Below are 12,279 nucleotides of genomic sequence, written 5' to 3' on the forward strand. Positions count from 1 at the left end.
TAGGATTAGGTCCTCAAGAACCATTTTAAGTAACGCTGCAACGTAAATGCAATGAGCATGAATGCAAACCCACAGAATGCCAGAGTTAAAAAGCTGACAAATTAGAAAACTGCTGCAGCTGATCAACAGATGTGAATTAAAGTCTACGAAAAGGACACAGCACCAGAACATCCAAGTTAGCTAAATTTCTATTAATTACATTGGATTTCAGGCTGTTTTGACAATTCTATTTGTTTTCCCTTTGAGGGCCATTATACCCAACATTTTGTCAGTTGGACTAAGGGACTTTTCAGCCTACTGAGCACTTTTTACATGTTTTTGCAAATTATTTTCATCTCAGGTGAACTTCTTCCCTTTCTCTCTCTCGGAAATATTTTTGCTCACCTAATGCAAAGAAGTAGCAGAGCATATATGGTCAATGACCAGTTCAATTGCCATGGTTGATGGAATGCACCACATTCCTCTTTTAAAAGTTTCACAGAGTCCTTGAGATCCAGGAAACAAACTTAATTTCGATGCATCAGAAAGGCACAAAACCTCTGCTAAAGCAGCACTCTTGTACTGCATTAGTAGTTAGTTGATCTAGCTAAAGCTAATTTGGAAAGCTTCAAATACCAGAGTCTGAAAGCAACCTCTGAATGTTCAAACCAGCCTGGTCCAAAGTGAACCCGAGTAGAAAGAATGGACTTTGATTAGATGGGGAAGTTTCCCCCACGTCTAAAATAAGACAGTCTAATCAGTGACTAGCCCCAGTGAAATATAAATTGGCAGTTCTAGATTTGGGGAGACCTCACCTAAGCGAATAGGGAAATGATTAAGAAAAATGCTGGGACAAACCAAGTCTTGTTTTACAGACTCTTGTCAAAATCTTGCATGATCTCCTCAGTTAGTATACACAGGCTGGAGGTGCGAAAATTACTGCTCCCTATGGGTAGAAAGGTACAATCTGGTCAGAAAAACACAGGGGTTCAAATCTATTACTTTGTAGTTTCCTCTGGAACACTCCAAATATGTTGGTCTGGATAAATCTTCCCTCCTAAAGATTCCCAAAACCTATCACTTCAACGGTGCCTTCAATCATCTGCTCAACCTTTGTAACATTCAATATCAACTTTTTCCACCTCTGCAGGCAAGTTAAAGCACCAAATAATTGCACGTCAAATGAATTCCAAAAGAATGGCCGTCATACTTTCTTTAGAGCCAAATAAACTCACTAATCATTATTTTTGTTTCCATATTATTTACAATACTGTCCTAAAAATGTAAAAGAAAATGACTGTCGAGATGATTATTTTCAAAGTAAAGTACACTCCACTTCAAATATTACTTAAGTCATTGTTATTTTAAAATAAATTTAGTGTACCCAATTCATTTTTCCAATTAAGGGGCAACTTAGCATGGCCAACCACATACCCAGCACATTTTTGGGTTGTGGGGATGAAACCCACGCAAATACGGGGAGAATGTGCAAACTCCACAGAGACAGTGACCCAGAGTCAGGATGGAACCTGGGACCTCTGCGCCATGAGGCAGCAATGCTAACCACAGTACTACCCTCACTCAAGTACATTTTTAATTCATTTACAGAGAAATCAATAGTTGGAGAGCTCCTCTGTGAAACACAAACTGTTCACTCCAGGAAATTACAGGTTATGGTGGTCTAAGCCAAGGAAATTCAAATGGAATATATTCATTACTTACAAATAGTTTAAATATACGTTATATTTATGGTTGGTATCACTTTACACCTTTTTAGTTTTATTCTGAAAGACTTCATTTTTCCATTCAAAAGAGCTCTCTAACTAAGTGTTAAACCCATGCACCATCGTGGAATACATTATTGAATAAGGGCTTCACTCCAATATTATTCTGTCCTTTCAACATCCATATTTTACATGTTTAAATATGAATGAAACATTATTGTTTCCCAACTGAAGAGTATAAAAAACTGGTTTACATACCCATATAAAAGTAGGTGACTTTCGCAAAACAGGTTTCTAATTTCAACCCTTAACTAAAATCCTTGTGTTTGCAGGAGTTAAAATTGGCAGTTGTCATTAGATCTCATGCAGTAACATATAGGGAATGTACAGTACCTGTGAGACGTAACCAGGAGGCACATAAATTGGAGGCATTGAGCCATTTGGTGACATCATGGGAACATGAGCAGGACCTAAAAAAAACAAAATTGAAGCAATAAAGAACTGCATTTTTAAAAAAGTGTAACATATGTGGCAAGTCAAACCTATTATATTCAATAATACTTCCGAATCCGGAAATCCTGATTGCTTTCCTGTGTGCCCTGCACAGACGTGCATGGATACATTCTGGGTGAGGATATTAGCCTGGCTGTGATATGCCCCTGATCCCACTACGCCAAGTCCCATGGCCTACCAATTTGTTGCCGCGATTGAAAGAAGAATGGTAATTTGCTCAAAGTATCCTAACTTTATGGACAGAAAGTTTAGTGAATACAAATGAACAAGTAGAAAAGTTAAGTTCCAGCATATTGTGAATTTTCCACTGACATCTTGGTTGTTGATTCACCAAATAGTTGCTCCTCATCCTGTTTCATTAGCAGGATCCTGGAACGGTTGGAAGAACAGTTGATCTTTTCAGGTCTGCGAGCATGTGAACTTTAACCATGATTATCGCAATGGCTAGAGGTTAACTGCTTTTGCTCTCTAATGCAGGTTTGTTTTAAAGAAACTGGACCTAACACATTTTGATGAACCTCTTCAGGAGTAATTTCACAAAACATTGTGGAGGAAGGTTTATTAAAAAAAGTGGGCTTCATCTGCAGAAATCAGCACAGCTAATTTGAAAAATGTATCTTTTGATAAACTGAAGATGATGAATAGCCTGACTGATATGCTACTTTAATACTGTCTCCACCAATTAAATATTCTGAACAGAAATTAAAATTTATACTTCAGTATAATGAATAATAAAATACAAAGGCACCCACAATTTTGCAACAACTTATGGAATTTAGCTGACATCAGAAAAATTGTATTTTCAGAAAAATATTACTCATCTCCAAGGCACTCCAAATTCTTTTAATCAATTGCTTATATTTTCACGCTGTTTCAAGCATGTAGCCAAAGATACACTTACTTGAGGCTACAGATCACACATTCTTCAAGAAAGGTAATGTAACACCTGAAAGGGGATGGGTTTAACAGTTGCCAGTGATAGCAAGTCATGTTTGAAAACTTATTTTCTGTCAGTGCCCTCATCATTCTTTTATAAATATTATGAAGGTGGACTTTACAAGATAGTTATTTTTAAAAATGCCTCAGTTAGCTGAAAGAAAACAGAATGTACTGAAAAGGGGGTGTACAGGTGACACTAAACACCTCCGCTCGCTGAAGTAGGTTTTGCTGGTGAAAATCACATCAGAAGACTCGGGCTGCATGGATCGGGTTTTAAAAGGACCCTGGAAGCCTTCAACCAAGCAGCAAAGGGAGAATTGAGCCTGCTGGCGTGTCATACGTTACTCTGGACTTGATCCTGTAATGTTATATGTCTGGCAGCAGTGTGTACAGCAAACGGGTTATAAGATGCATCTCAATTGCATTAGTTAGTTAATGTGAAAGCACCTTTAGTTTAGTGCATTAGTTGTCAAGTAATGTTTGGTCAACGTTCAGCTTGCTGCACGAAATTTTGCCTTTCCACCAGGGAAATCTATTGGTCTCTACAGGGATTGTAACAATAGACGCTTTACTTACTGAAGTGATTTATTTTCAAAAATATGTTCATTATAGACTCACCTTGAATACACTGAATGTGACCATCTTCTGTTCTGATTGTGAATGTCTCCCCAGGATTAACTTGCACCAATATAACCTAAAAATGCAGAGTTGAAACAGGACAGTGTATTTAACTAAAATAAAGGTGAATGTCAATTTCTACCTGTTCACTATTCTTCTCCATTGACATCTTTATGTTACATACATCAATAGAATATAACTATGAAGTTCATAACTTGAACTGCAAAAAAAGATGCTATTTTAAAGTTACATTTTGTTACAATAGCTTTGGTTTCCATACACTAATTGCCATGACATTTATCGGATACAGAGTGTATGGTGCTATATATTTGATGGGAATGGTAGTATGGTGGTTATATTATGGGAATAGTAATCCAGAGGACTGGGACTAATGATTCTGAGACACAAAGTCAAATTCCATCATAGCAGGGAGGGAATTTAAATTCAGCTACTTAAATAAATCTGAAATAGAAAGTTAGCATCTGTAGTAGTGGCCATGAAACCAGATTGATGTAAACCTGCATTTAGTTCATTCACATCCTTTAGGGAAGGAAATCTGCTGCCCTTACCTGGTCTGGCCCTTTTGTGTGACTCACTCACGACAATGCAGTTGACTCTTAACTGTCCCTTGAAATGGCTTCACTGCCCCCACCACCTTCTCAACATCCATGTCCTCATCTTGTGAATGTATCAAAAAAAACATGGAGTACCTGATCCCAGGAAGTATGTCACATTTTAGCTAATTGGTGGCAGAGGGTCGATACGCCACTTCTTCATTGAGATGTATTAACATGGGCTAAAAGGGAATCTTGGGATCCTGGGAAGGCTAGAGTGTGGGGAAAAAGGGTTCACTATAGGGAGGACCAAGAAGGTAGCATGTGGGATCCAATTTACTGTCCTGTAGAAGATTTCTGAAATATAACTAATTTTTCATCGTAAAAGTTTGACATCCACATATCTTTTTGTTCAAGTGTAAGACACATATGAAAAAACTAAATAAAATTTAGTGAGCTTCCAGGATAACAAGTGTACCATAGAAAAACTGAAGAAAAGTACAGAAAATATGAATTACGAGAGAAGCTAACACATGGGAAAAGAGAAAATACAGAAGAGGAGAACAATTATGAGACACAACAAAATTAGTGACTGGGCACAGGGGCGATGTGAAGGGAGGAATATTGTCTTGAGCCCTCATTTATCCTTCTCAATTTGCAAAGCTATGCACCTTCTGCGATCAAAACATCAAAAATATAATTTTAAGCCACTTACAAAATTAAATTTTTCTAATTTTATCTTCAAACCACAAAGATATAAATGTAAAAATTAAATCAACTGTAGGAAGATTGGATAAGGTAATCTACTTGCAAGCTGACCATACAGGTTATTTTAAACCTGACAGAAAGCCAAGGTCCCTCCTTCACATCCATCCCAAACGTCAGGCTAATTATTTTTTAAGACTAATTCTTATAGTGCCAAAGTTAAAACAAAAAAAGTGTGCTTGCCCTGAAGAACAAGTACAATAATCAGTGGAGCAATCCAAGTGATATGAAACATTTTGTATCTGTTGCCAGAAGTTACTCCTTGTTCTGACTAGATGTTCTTTTTAAAACACTTTACTGAATGCCATGCAATTCATGATGGCGTGCTGTGACATTTTATGAGTGCAGTTCTGTGTTTAACATTGTCTCAAACAGGATAAGCATCCTTCTAACATTCTCACAATGCATTATGGATTCGAATTCAGTACGTTTTAAAGAAATTAATACAAAGCCACAGATCAGAATTTTTTTTCCCAATTAAGGGGCAATTTAGCATGGCTAATTCACCTAACCTGCACATCTTTCGGTTGTGGGGTGAAACCCACGCACACATGGGGAGAATTTGCAAACTCCAAACGGACAGTGACCCAGGGCCGGGATTCGAACCCGGGTCCTCAGCGCTGCAGTCCCAGTGCTATTCACTGCACCACATGGCGCCCTTTAGATAACAAATTATTGAATGAATTTATTTTGCTTAAGAAAACATGCTAGAAAGGAAAAGGAGTAGATCATTCAACCTGTCGTGCCAGCTCCACCATTCAATCGGACACTTCAATGCCTTAATACCTACCATCCCCATAATCTTTTATGCCTTGTTAATCAGAAATCTATCAACCTCTGCTTTAAACATACACAATGACAGCTTCCACTGCCCTCTGGGGTAGACAATTTCAAAGATACACAGCCCCTGTGTAAAGACATTTTTCCTCATCTTCATTTCAAGTGATATCCTCCTTATTTTGAAATTGTGCCCCATTATGACCCATTGTTCTGGTTTCTCAAATCAAGGGAGACATCTTACTTGCATCTACCCTGTCTATCCCTTTTAAGTATTTTGTAGGTTTCAATTAGATTACCTCATTCTGTGAAACTCGAGAACACAGGCCCAGTTTGCCCAAACTTGCTTCATGAGGCCATCCTGGAACAAGTCTGGTGAACCTTCGTTGCACTCCCTCTGTGGCAATAATAGGCTACAAAGATGGGCAATGCATTGAAGTACCTATTAAATAATGACTAACCACATCTGGAAGGTTTAATGCTCTACATTTTTGAATGTCAACACTTCATTTATTTAACTAACTAGGGTCAGCACGGTAGCATGGTGGTTAGCATAAATGCTTTACAGCTCCAGGGTCCCAGGTTCGATTCCCGGCTGGGTCACTGTCTGTGCGGAGTCTGCACGTCCTCCCCGTGTGTGCGTGGGTTTCCTCCGGGTGCTCCGGTTTCCTCCCACAGTCCAAAGATGTGCGGGTTAGGTGGATTGGCCATGCTAAATTGCCTGTAGTGTCCTAAAAAGTAAGGTTAAGGGGGGGCTGTTGGGTTACGGGTATAGGGTGGATACGTGGGTTTGAGTAGGGTGATCATGGCTCGGCACAACATCAAGGGCCGAAGGGCCTGTTCTGTGCTGTACTGTTCTATGTTCTATATCCAACTATTTAATTTCAAATTCAGAATACTATCATTGTAGCAAATCAGGTCACAGGTTTTATTCTCCAGCATTCGAACTGTGTTGATTCCAGACCTGAACAAACATCCTTTCAAACACTGCTATTGTCAAACAAATCCTTGGACATCCACAAAACATTCTGGTGAATATGAATTCTTCAGGTTAAAATCAAGAAAATCGATTTGAGACCAGCATGAACAATTATTTTTTACAGGGCTCAGAATTTTATATAATTTACTCCAAAATGATCAGTGTGCTTTAGTATGTGAAGAACTGAATGCATAATTTCTTAAAAATTACTCCTCCTAGCTTAAAATACATTATTTGAATAGGCATGTGTCTGTAACAAGCAAGTAATATGATGGTCCAAGGCAAGAGAAGAGCTCCTGCATGACTGCTTGGAGTCAGTGGTCTGGTCCATATTGAGGAACTCAGCAGCCAACATAAATGAGTATGCCGCCATCGTCACAGACTTCATCAGCAAGTGTGTAGAAGATTGTGTGCCAAAGAAATACATAAGTTCCCCAATCAGAAACCATGGTTTTTAATCGGGAGATTCACTCCCGACTGAAGGCCTGGTCTGAGGCGTTCAAGACAGGCAGCCCTGACCTACACAAGAAATCCTGGTATGATCTCTGCAAAGCCATCAGGGATTGCAAGAGACAATACCAGACTAAGCTAGGATCACAACATGGACTCATTGCTTATGGCAAGGCTTAAACAACACAATGGGCCACAAAGCAAAGCCAAGTAGAATTTCCGGCAGCAGCACACCCCACCCCGATGAACTTAATGTATTCTATGTTTGTTTTGAGCAGGAAACCATAAAACCAGTGAACTGCCTCAGCAGCAACGGACATACCCCATCACAGCTTCCAAAGTCAGATGGGCCTTCTTGAAAGTGAACCCTCAGAAAGCAACGGGTCCCAAGGGAGTCCCTGGTCGTGCACTCAGATCAGTTTGCAACATCTTCAACCTCTCCCTACTCCGTTCTGAGGTTCTCACCTGCTTCAAGTAGACCACCATTGTACCGGTCCTAAAGAAGAACCAAGCAACATGCCTCAATGACTACCGTCCGGTGGCCTTGACTACTATCATTATGAAGTGCTTCAAGAGGTTGGTCATGAGACACATCTACTCCATACTCCCAGAATTCCTTATCCACTGCAATTTGCACAGCGGACACCATCTCCCTGGCCCTAAACTCATCCCTCAAGCATCTTGACAACAAGGGCTCCTACATCAGACTCCTATTTATTGATTACAACTTCAACATCATAATCCCAGCCAAGTTCATGTCAAAACTCCAAAACCTAGGACTTGCCTCCTCCCTCTGCAACTGGAACCTCACCTCCTGACCCATAGACCACAATCAGTAAGGATAAATAACAACATCTCCACCACAATAATCCTCAATACCGGGGCCCTGAAAGGCTGCATACCTAGCCCCCCTACTATATTCCCTTTACACACAAACTGTGGGGCAAAATGTGGCTCCAACTCCATCTACAATGACACGACCGTAGGGGATCAGATCTCAATCAACAATGAGTCAGAGGGGCAGCACGGTGCCACAGTGGTTAGCATTGCTGCCTACGGCGCTGAGGACCCGGGTTTGAATCCCGGCTCTGGGTCACTGTCCGTGAGGAGTTTGCACATTCTCCCCGTGTCTGCGTGGGTTTCACCCCCACAACCCAAAGATGTGGAGGCTAGGTGGATTGGCCACGCTAAATTGCCCCTTAATTGGAAAAAATAATTGGGTACTCTAAACTTATTTTTTTTTAAATTAAAAAAAAACAAAACAATGAGTCAGAGTATAGGAGGGAGATAGAGAACCTCGTGGTATGGTTCAACAACAACAATCTCTCCCTTGGTGCCAGCAAATTAAGGAGCTGGTCATTGATTTCAGGAAGCGAAGTATTGTACACATCCCTGTCTGCATCAGTGGTGCCGAGGTGGAGATGGTTGGCAGCTTCAAATTTCTAAGTGTTAACATCACCAACAATCTGTCCTAGTCTGCCCATGTTAACACCACGATCAAGAAAGCTTATACTTCCTCAGGAAACTAAGGAAATTCAGTATGTCCACATGATTCTTACCAATTTTTACAGATACACCATAGAAAGCATCTTTTCTGGCTGCATCACAGCCTGGTACGGCAACTGCTCAGTCCAAAACCGTAAGAAACTACAGAGAGTCGTGAACACATCCCAATCCGTCACACAAACCCGCCTCCCATCAATTGACTCTGTCTACACCTCCCGTTGCCGTGGGGAAGTGGGCAGCATAATCCTTCCCACCCAGATTATTCACTCTTCCAACCTCTTCAATCGGGCAGGAGATACAAAAGTCTGAAAACACGCACCAACAGGTTCTAAAACAGCTTCTTCCCCACTGTTACCAGACTCCTGAATGATCCTCTGATGGACTGATCTCTTCACACATCTTTTCTACTGAGTATTACTATGTTTGCTTCACCCGAATCCAGTGTCTGTGTATTTACATATATCCAATGTTTTTTCATGTATGGAATAATCTGTCTGGACTGTATGCAGAACAATACTTCTCACTGTCCTTCAATACACATGACAATAAATCAAATCAAATATAGATAATACATGGTTGAAATGATCTGAAATTCATCCATTATTTGCTTTTATGACTTCAAGTTCGGTTGCAAACGTTTACTGGAAGGTTCACGCATCAGTATAGCAGATGGCCAAGTTATACACCTATTTCTGCTGCAACATTTAAGCAGCCAATACTACATGGCTCACCATTCTTTTTGTTGAGTATCTGTTGAAGAATTAGAAGTTTGTTCTTTTATAATAATTAAAAGCAAAACACATTAAAGATACTTGAGGAAATGGCAAACAATGGTACTGTTGTTAACTCTTTCTCCACAATCTCTTTCTATCAAAATTAATCCAGTTGAAATCCATTTCCAGCCATTGTCACCATGACAACTAAGTCAATAGAAAAACCCTGCAGAATCTCTCACTATCACAAAATTAAAGAATTGAGGCATAGTGCAGGCAGTAGCTATGCTTATGTACTAGAATTAATTATTATGTACCTCATTGAACACATTTGGGATGCAAGGGAATTCAATTGCAAAATGCAGTTGATACCTCTCTCATTTTCTCCATGACAACAACTCGCAAAAGACAAAACCTCAGCAAGCCATAAGCAGGTTCTGCACTACAGGTTACCTCTTTTCCCCTTCTATCCGACAATAAAGTCCTTTATCAGTCAGAATGTTACCATTCATTCACCATTTATATCCTGAAATTGATTAATAGCCTAGTTACAATATTTGAATGAATCAGATATGTGGGAAAAGTTAAAGCAGGAATAGAAATCGTCTGCGCACCTTGTCTACACTCCAATTTTTTTGACTAAAATAACTTATCCCAAAAGTTGAGTCGGGTATTGAAATTAACAATTCAATACACCAGTAGAAGACACTCAAATTAAAACACAGTATTAATCTTTGTATCAAACATCTTGATGCTTTTGCATTCAAAGTTAAGTATTATTTCAGCATTGCCAGATTCACAAACAGAAGGCAGGAGATGCATACTTTGATCTTAAAATGTTAGCAAAACTATTAGGGTTGAACTGTGTTGAGACTATCCACAGTAAGAATTGATAACTGATTTGCTACGTTCATTGAATTCAACAGGACTACAAAGCTGGCAGAAGGATCTTCCAAATCAAAGTCCAGAGAAGCCTCAGACAAAATAATCGAGTCCAACCGAGAAATCTTACCGTGGCTGATCATCAAATTTACACTGTACAAATAAACAATCCAATAAATGGGGTAATGTTGCATATGACAAAAATTGTAAGGTTCCAAGAGTTCATCTATCTTCATCCTCACTCACCTGTAACATGACCACGTTGCTGCACAGTTCCATGTGCTACTTCCAAGGAAGACCTAGGAAGAATTTTGCTTCAGTCGTGGAAAATATTAACTGCTATTTTTTTTAATTTTTTTTTTTAAAAGGACTTATACAAGCTGATACTGCAGCCTTCCTTAGTAACAGTGTACATTATAATGTGAGGAATTTAACCTTCTCCAGTAGTCGCAAAGTATGGGGGGTGCGGGGAAAGAGATGTTACTGCCACTGAAGTAGGTCTGCAGGAAATCATAACAGAATCAAAATGAACACATACCAAGCTAGTTTGACTCTACACAGCCCCACCCCTTTGTAAAGCACAGAGACATTGTCTCAGCAGATTTTATCTAAAGATACAAATCCGGACCTCTTGAACAATTAGATTTTTCTGTTATCGTTGCACCTGAAGCTTCCCTGTGCTAAGTCCCAGTGTGGAGAGAAATCACGGATGTTGAGCTGAGATTATCGTGCAGAATCATAAATAGATGCAGCTGAAAGGCAAACATTGTCATTCAGTGTTTGCTAAGCATTAGAAAAACACAGTACTTGGAACTTCCACAGAAAGAAAAATCTGGCATTATTTTCTTTTTGGGTCTCGGAAACAACTTTTTTTAAATTTCAGAAGTTGAACTTTAATAAAACGTGTGTTCGGAAATCCATTGAAGATCCAATGGGCTCTCAAGCCTCAATGTGACACTCATCAGAAAGAAGAGTTTGAGGCCAATCTCAGCCTGGGAAGTAAAAAGGCATTTGCCATAGTTCTCTTCCTGCAGATCACAGAGATTCCTGTTGAAAATGCATGAATGGTTTATGCGAGTCTGGTGGCTCTTTAATACTGCTCAGGCTCACATAGGAAGAGTAGCCAAAATGGGCCAGGAGGCTGAAGGACTGCAGCACCACAGCTGTCATATTAAATTAAGTACAGTCAAGAGGAAGCTAACTCTTAAAAGCGACCCTTCCACGCCTTCACAGACCTTCCAATTTATTCTTCTTCTCACCCAACCCCTTTTGCTTGCTTTGATTCTTAATCCTATGACACAGGTGGCACTGCTGTCTCACAGCGCCAGGAACCTGAGTGTGTGTGTGTGTCTATAGTTTGCATGTTCTCTCGCTGCCTGTGGGTTTCCTCCAGGTGCTCCGGTTTCCTCCCACAGTCTAAAGACGAGCAGGTTAGGTGGATTGGCCGTGCTAAATTGCCCTTTAGTGTCCAATGGTTAGGAGATGCTGCAAGGAAGTCAGCCTACACAGTGTGTTATTTTGGAGGGTTGGTGCAGACTCGATGGGCCGAAATTTACCTCCTTCTGCACTATAGGGATTCTATGATTCTAACTTGTACTAGTTCTAATGGAAGGTAGATCAGAAATTTTAACTCCGTTTCTCTCTCCAGTTGCTGTCAAACCTGAGCATTTCCAGAAATGTTCTTTTTTTATTGGAAGTTAAACAAAATAAAAATAATATTCAGTCTATCAAAAGCAAAGGCTGTGCCTTTTTTTTACAAAATTACGTGAGAATATAATCAAACCATTGATTACATCAGTGCCAAAGGTGGCACAGTGGTTAGAATTGCTGCCTCAAAGCACCAGAGACCATGTTTCAATTCCAGCCTTGGGTGACTATGT

General features: G+C 39.9%; 1 protein-coding gene across 1 annotated transcript in view; it reads right to left on the minus strand.

The window, feature by feature from the left end:
* Window positions 1–12,279, minus strand: part of LOC119951342 (fibronectin type-III domain-containing protein 3a-like) — a 156,401-nt gene that overhangs the window by 70,664 nt on the left and 73,458 nt on the right. Inside the window, exons 3-4 of the mRNA XM_038774469.1 lie at window positions 3,774–3,849; window positions 2,097–2,173 (exon numbers count right to left, since the gene is read on the minus strand). Of these exons, the coding sequence (XP_038630397.1) occupies window positions 2,097–2,173; window positions 3,774–3,849 (153 nt within the window). The remainder of the gene's footprint in view (window positions 1–2,096; window positions 2,174–3,773; window positions 3,850–12,279) is intronic.

This window comes from Scyliorhinus canicula, chromosome 17 (genome assembly GCF_902713615.1).
Source record: "Scyliorhinus canicula chromosome 17, sScyCan1.1, whole genome shotgun sequence".
Classification (NCBI taxonomy): Eukaryota; Metazoa; Chordata; class Chondrichthyes; order Carcharhiniformes; family Scyliorhinidae; genus Scyliorhinus; species Scyliorhinus canicula.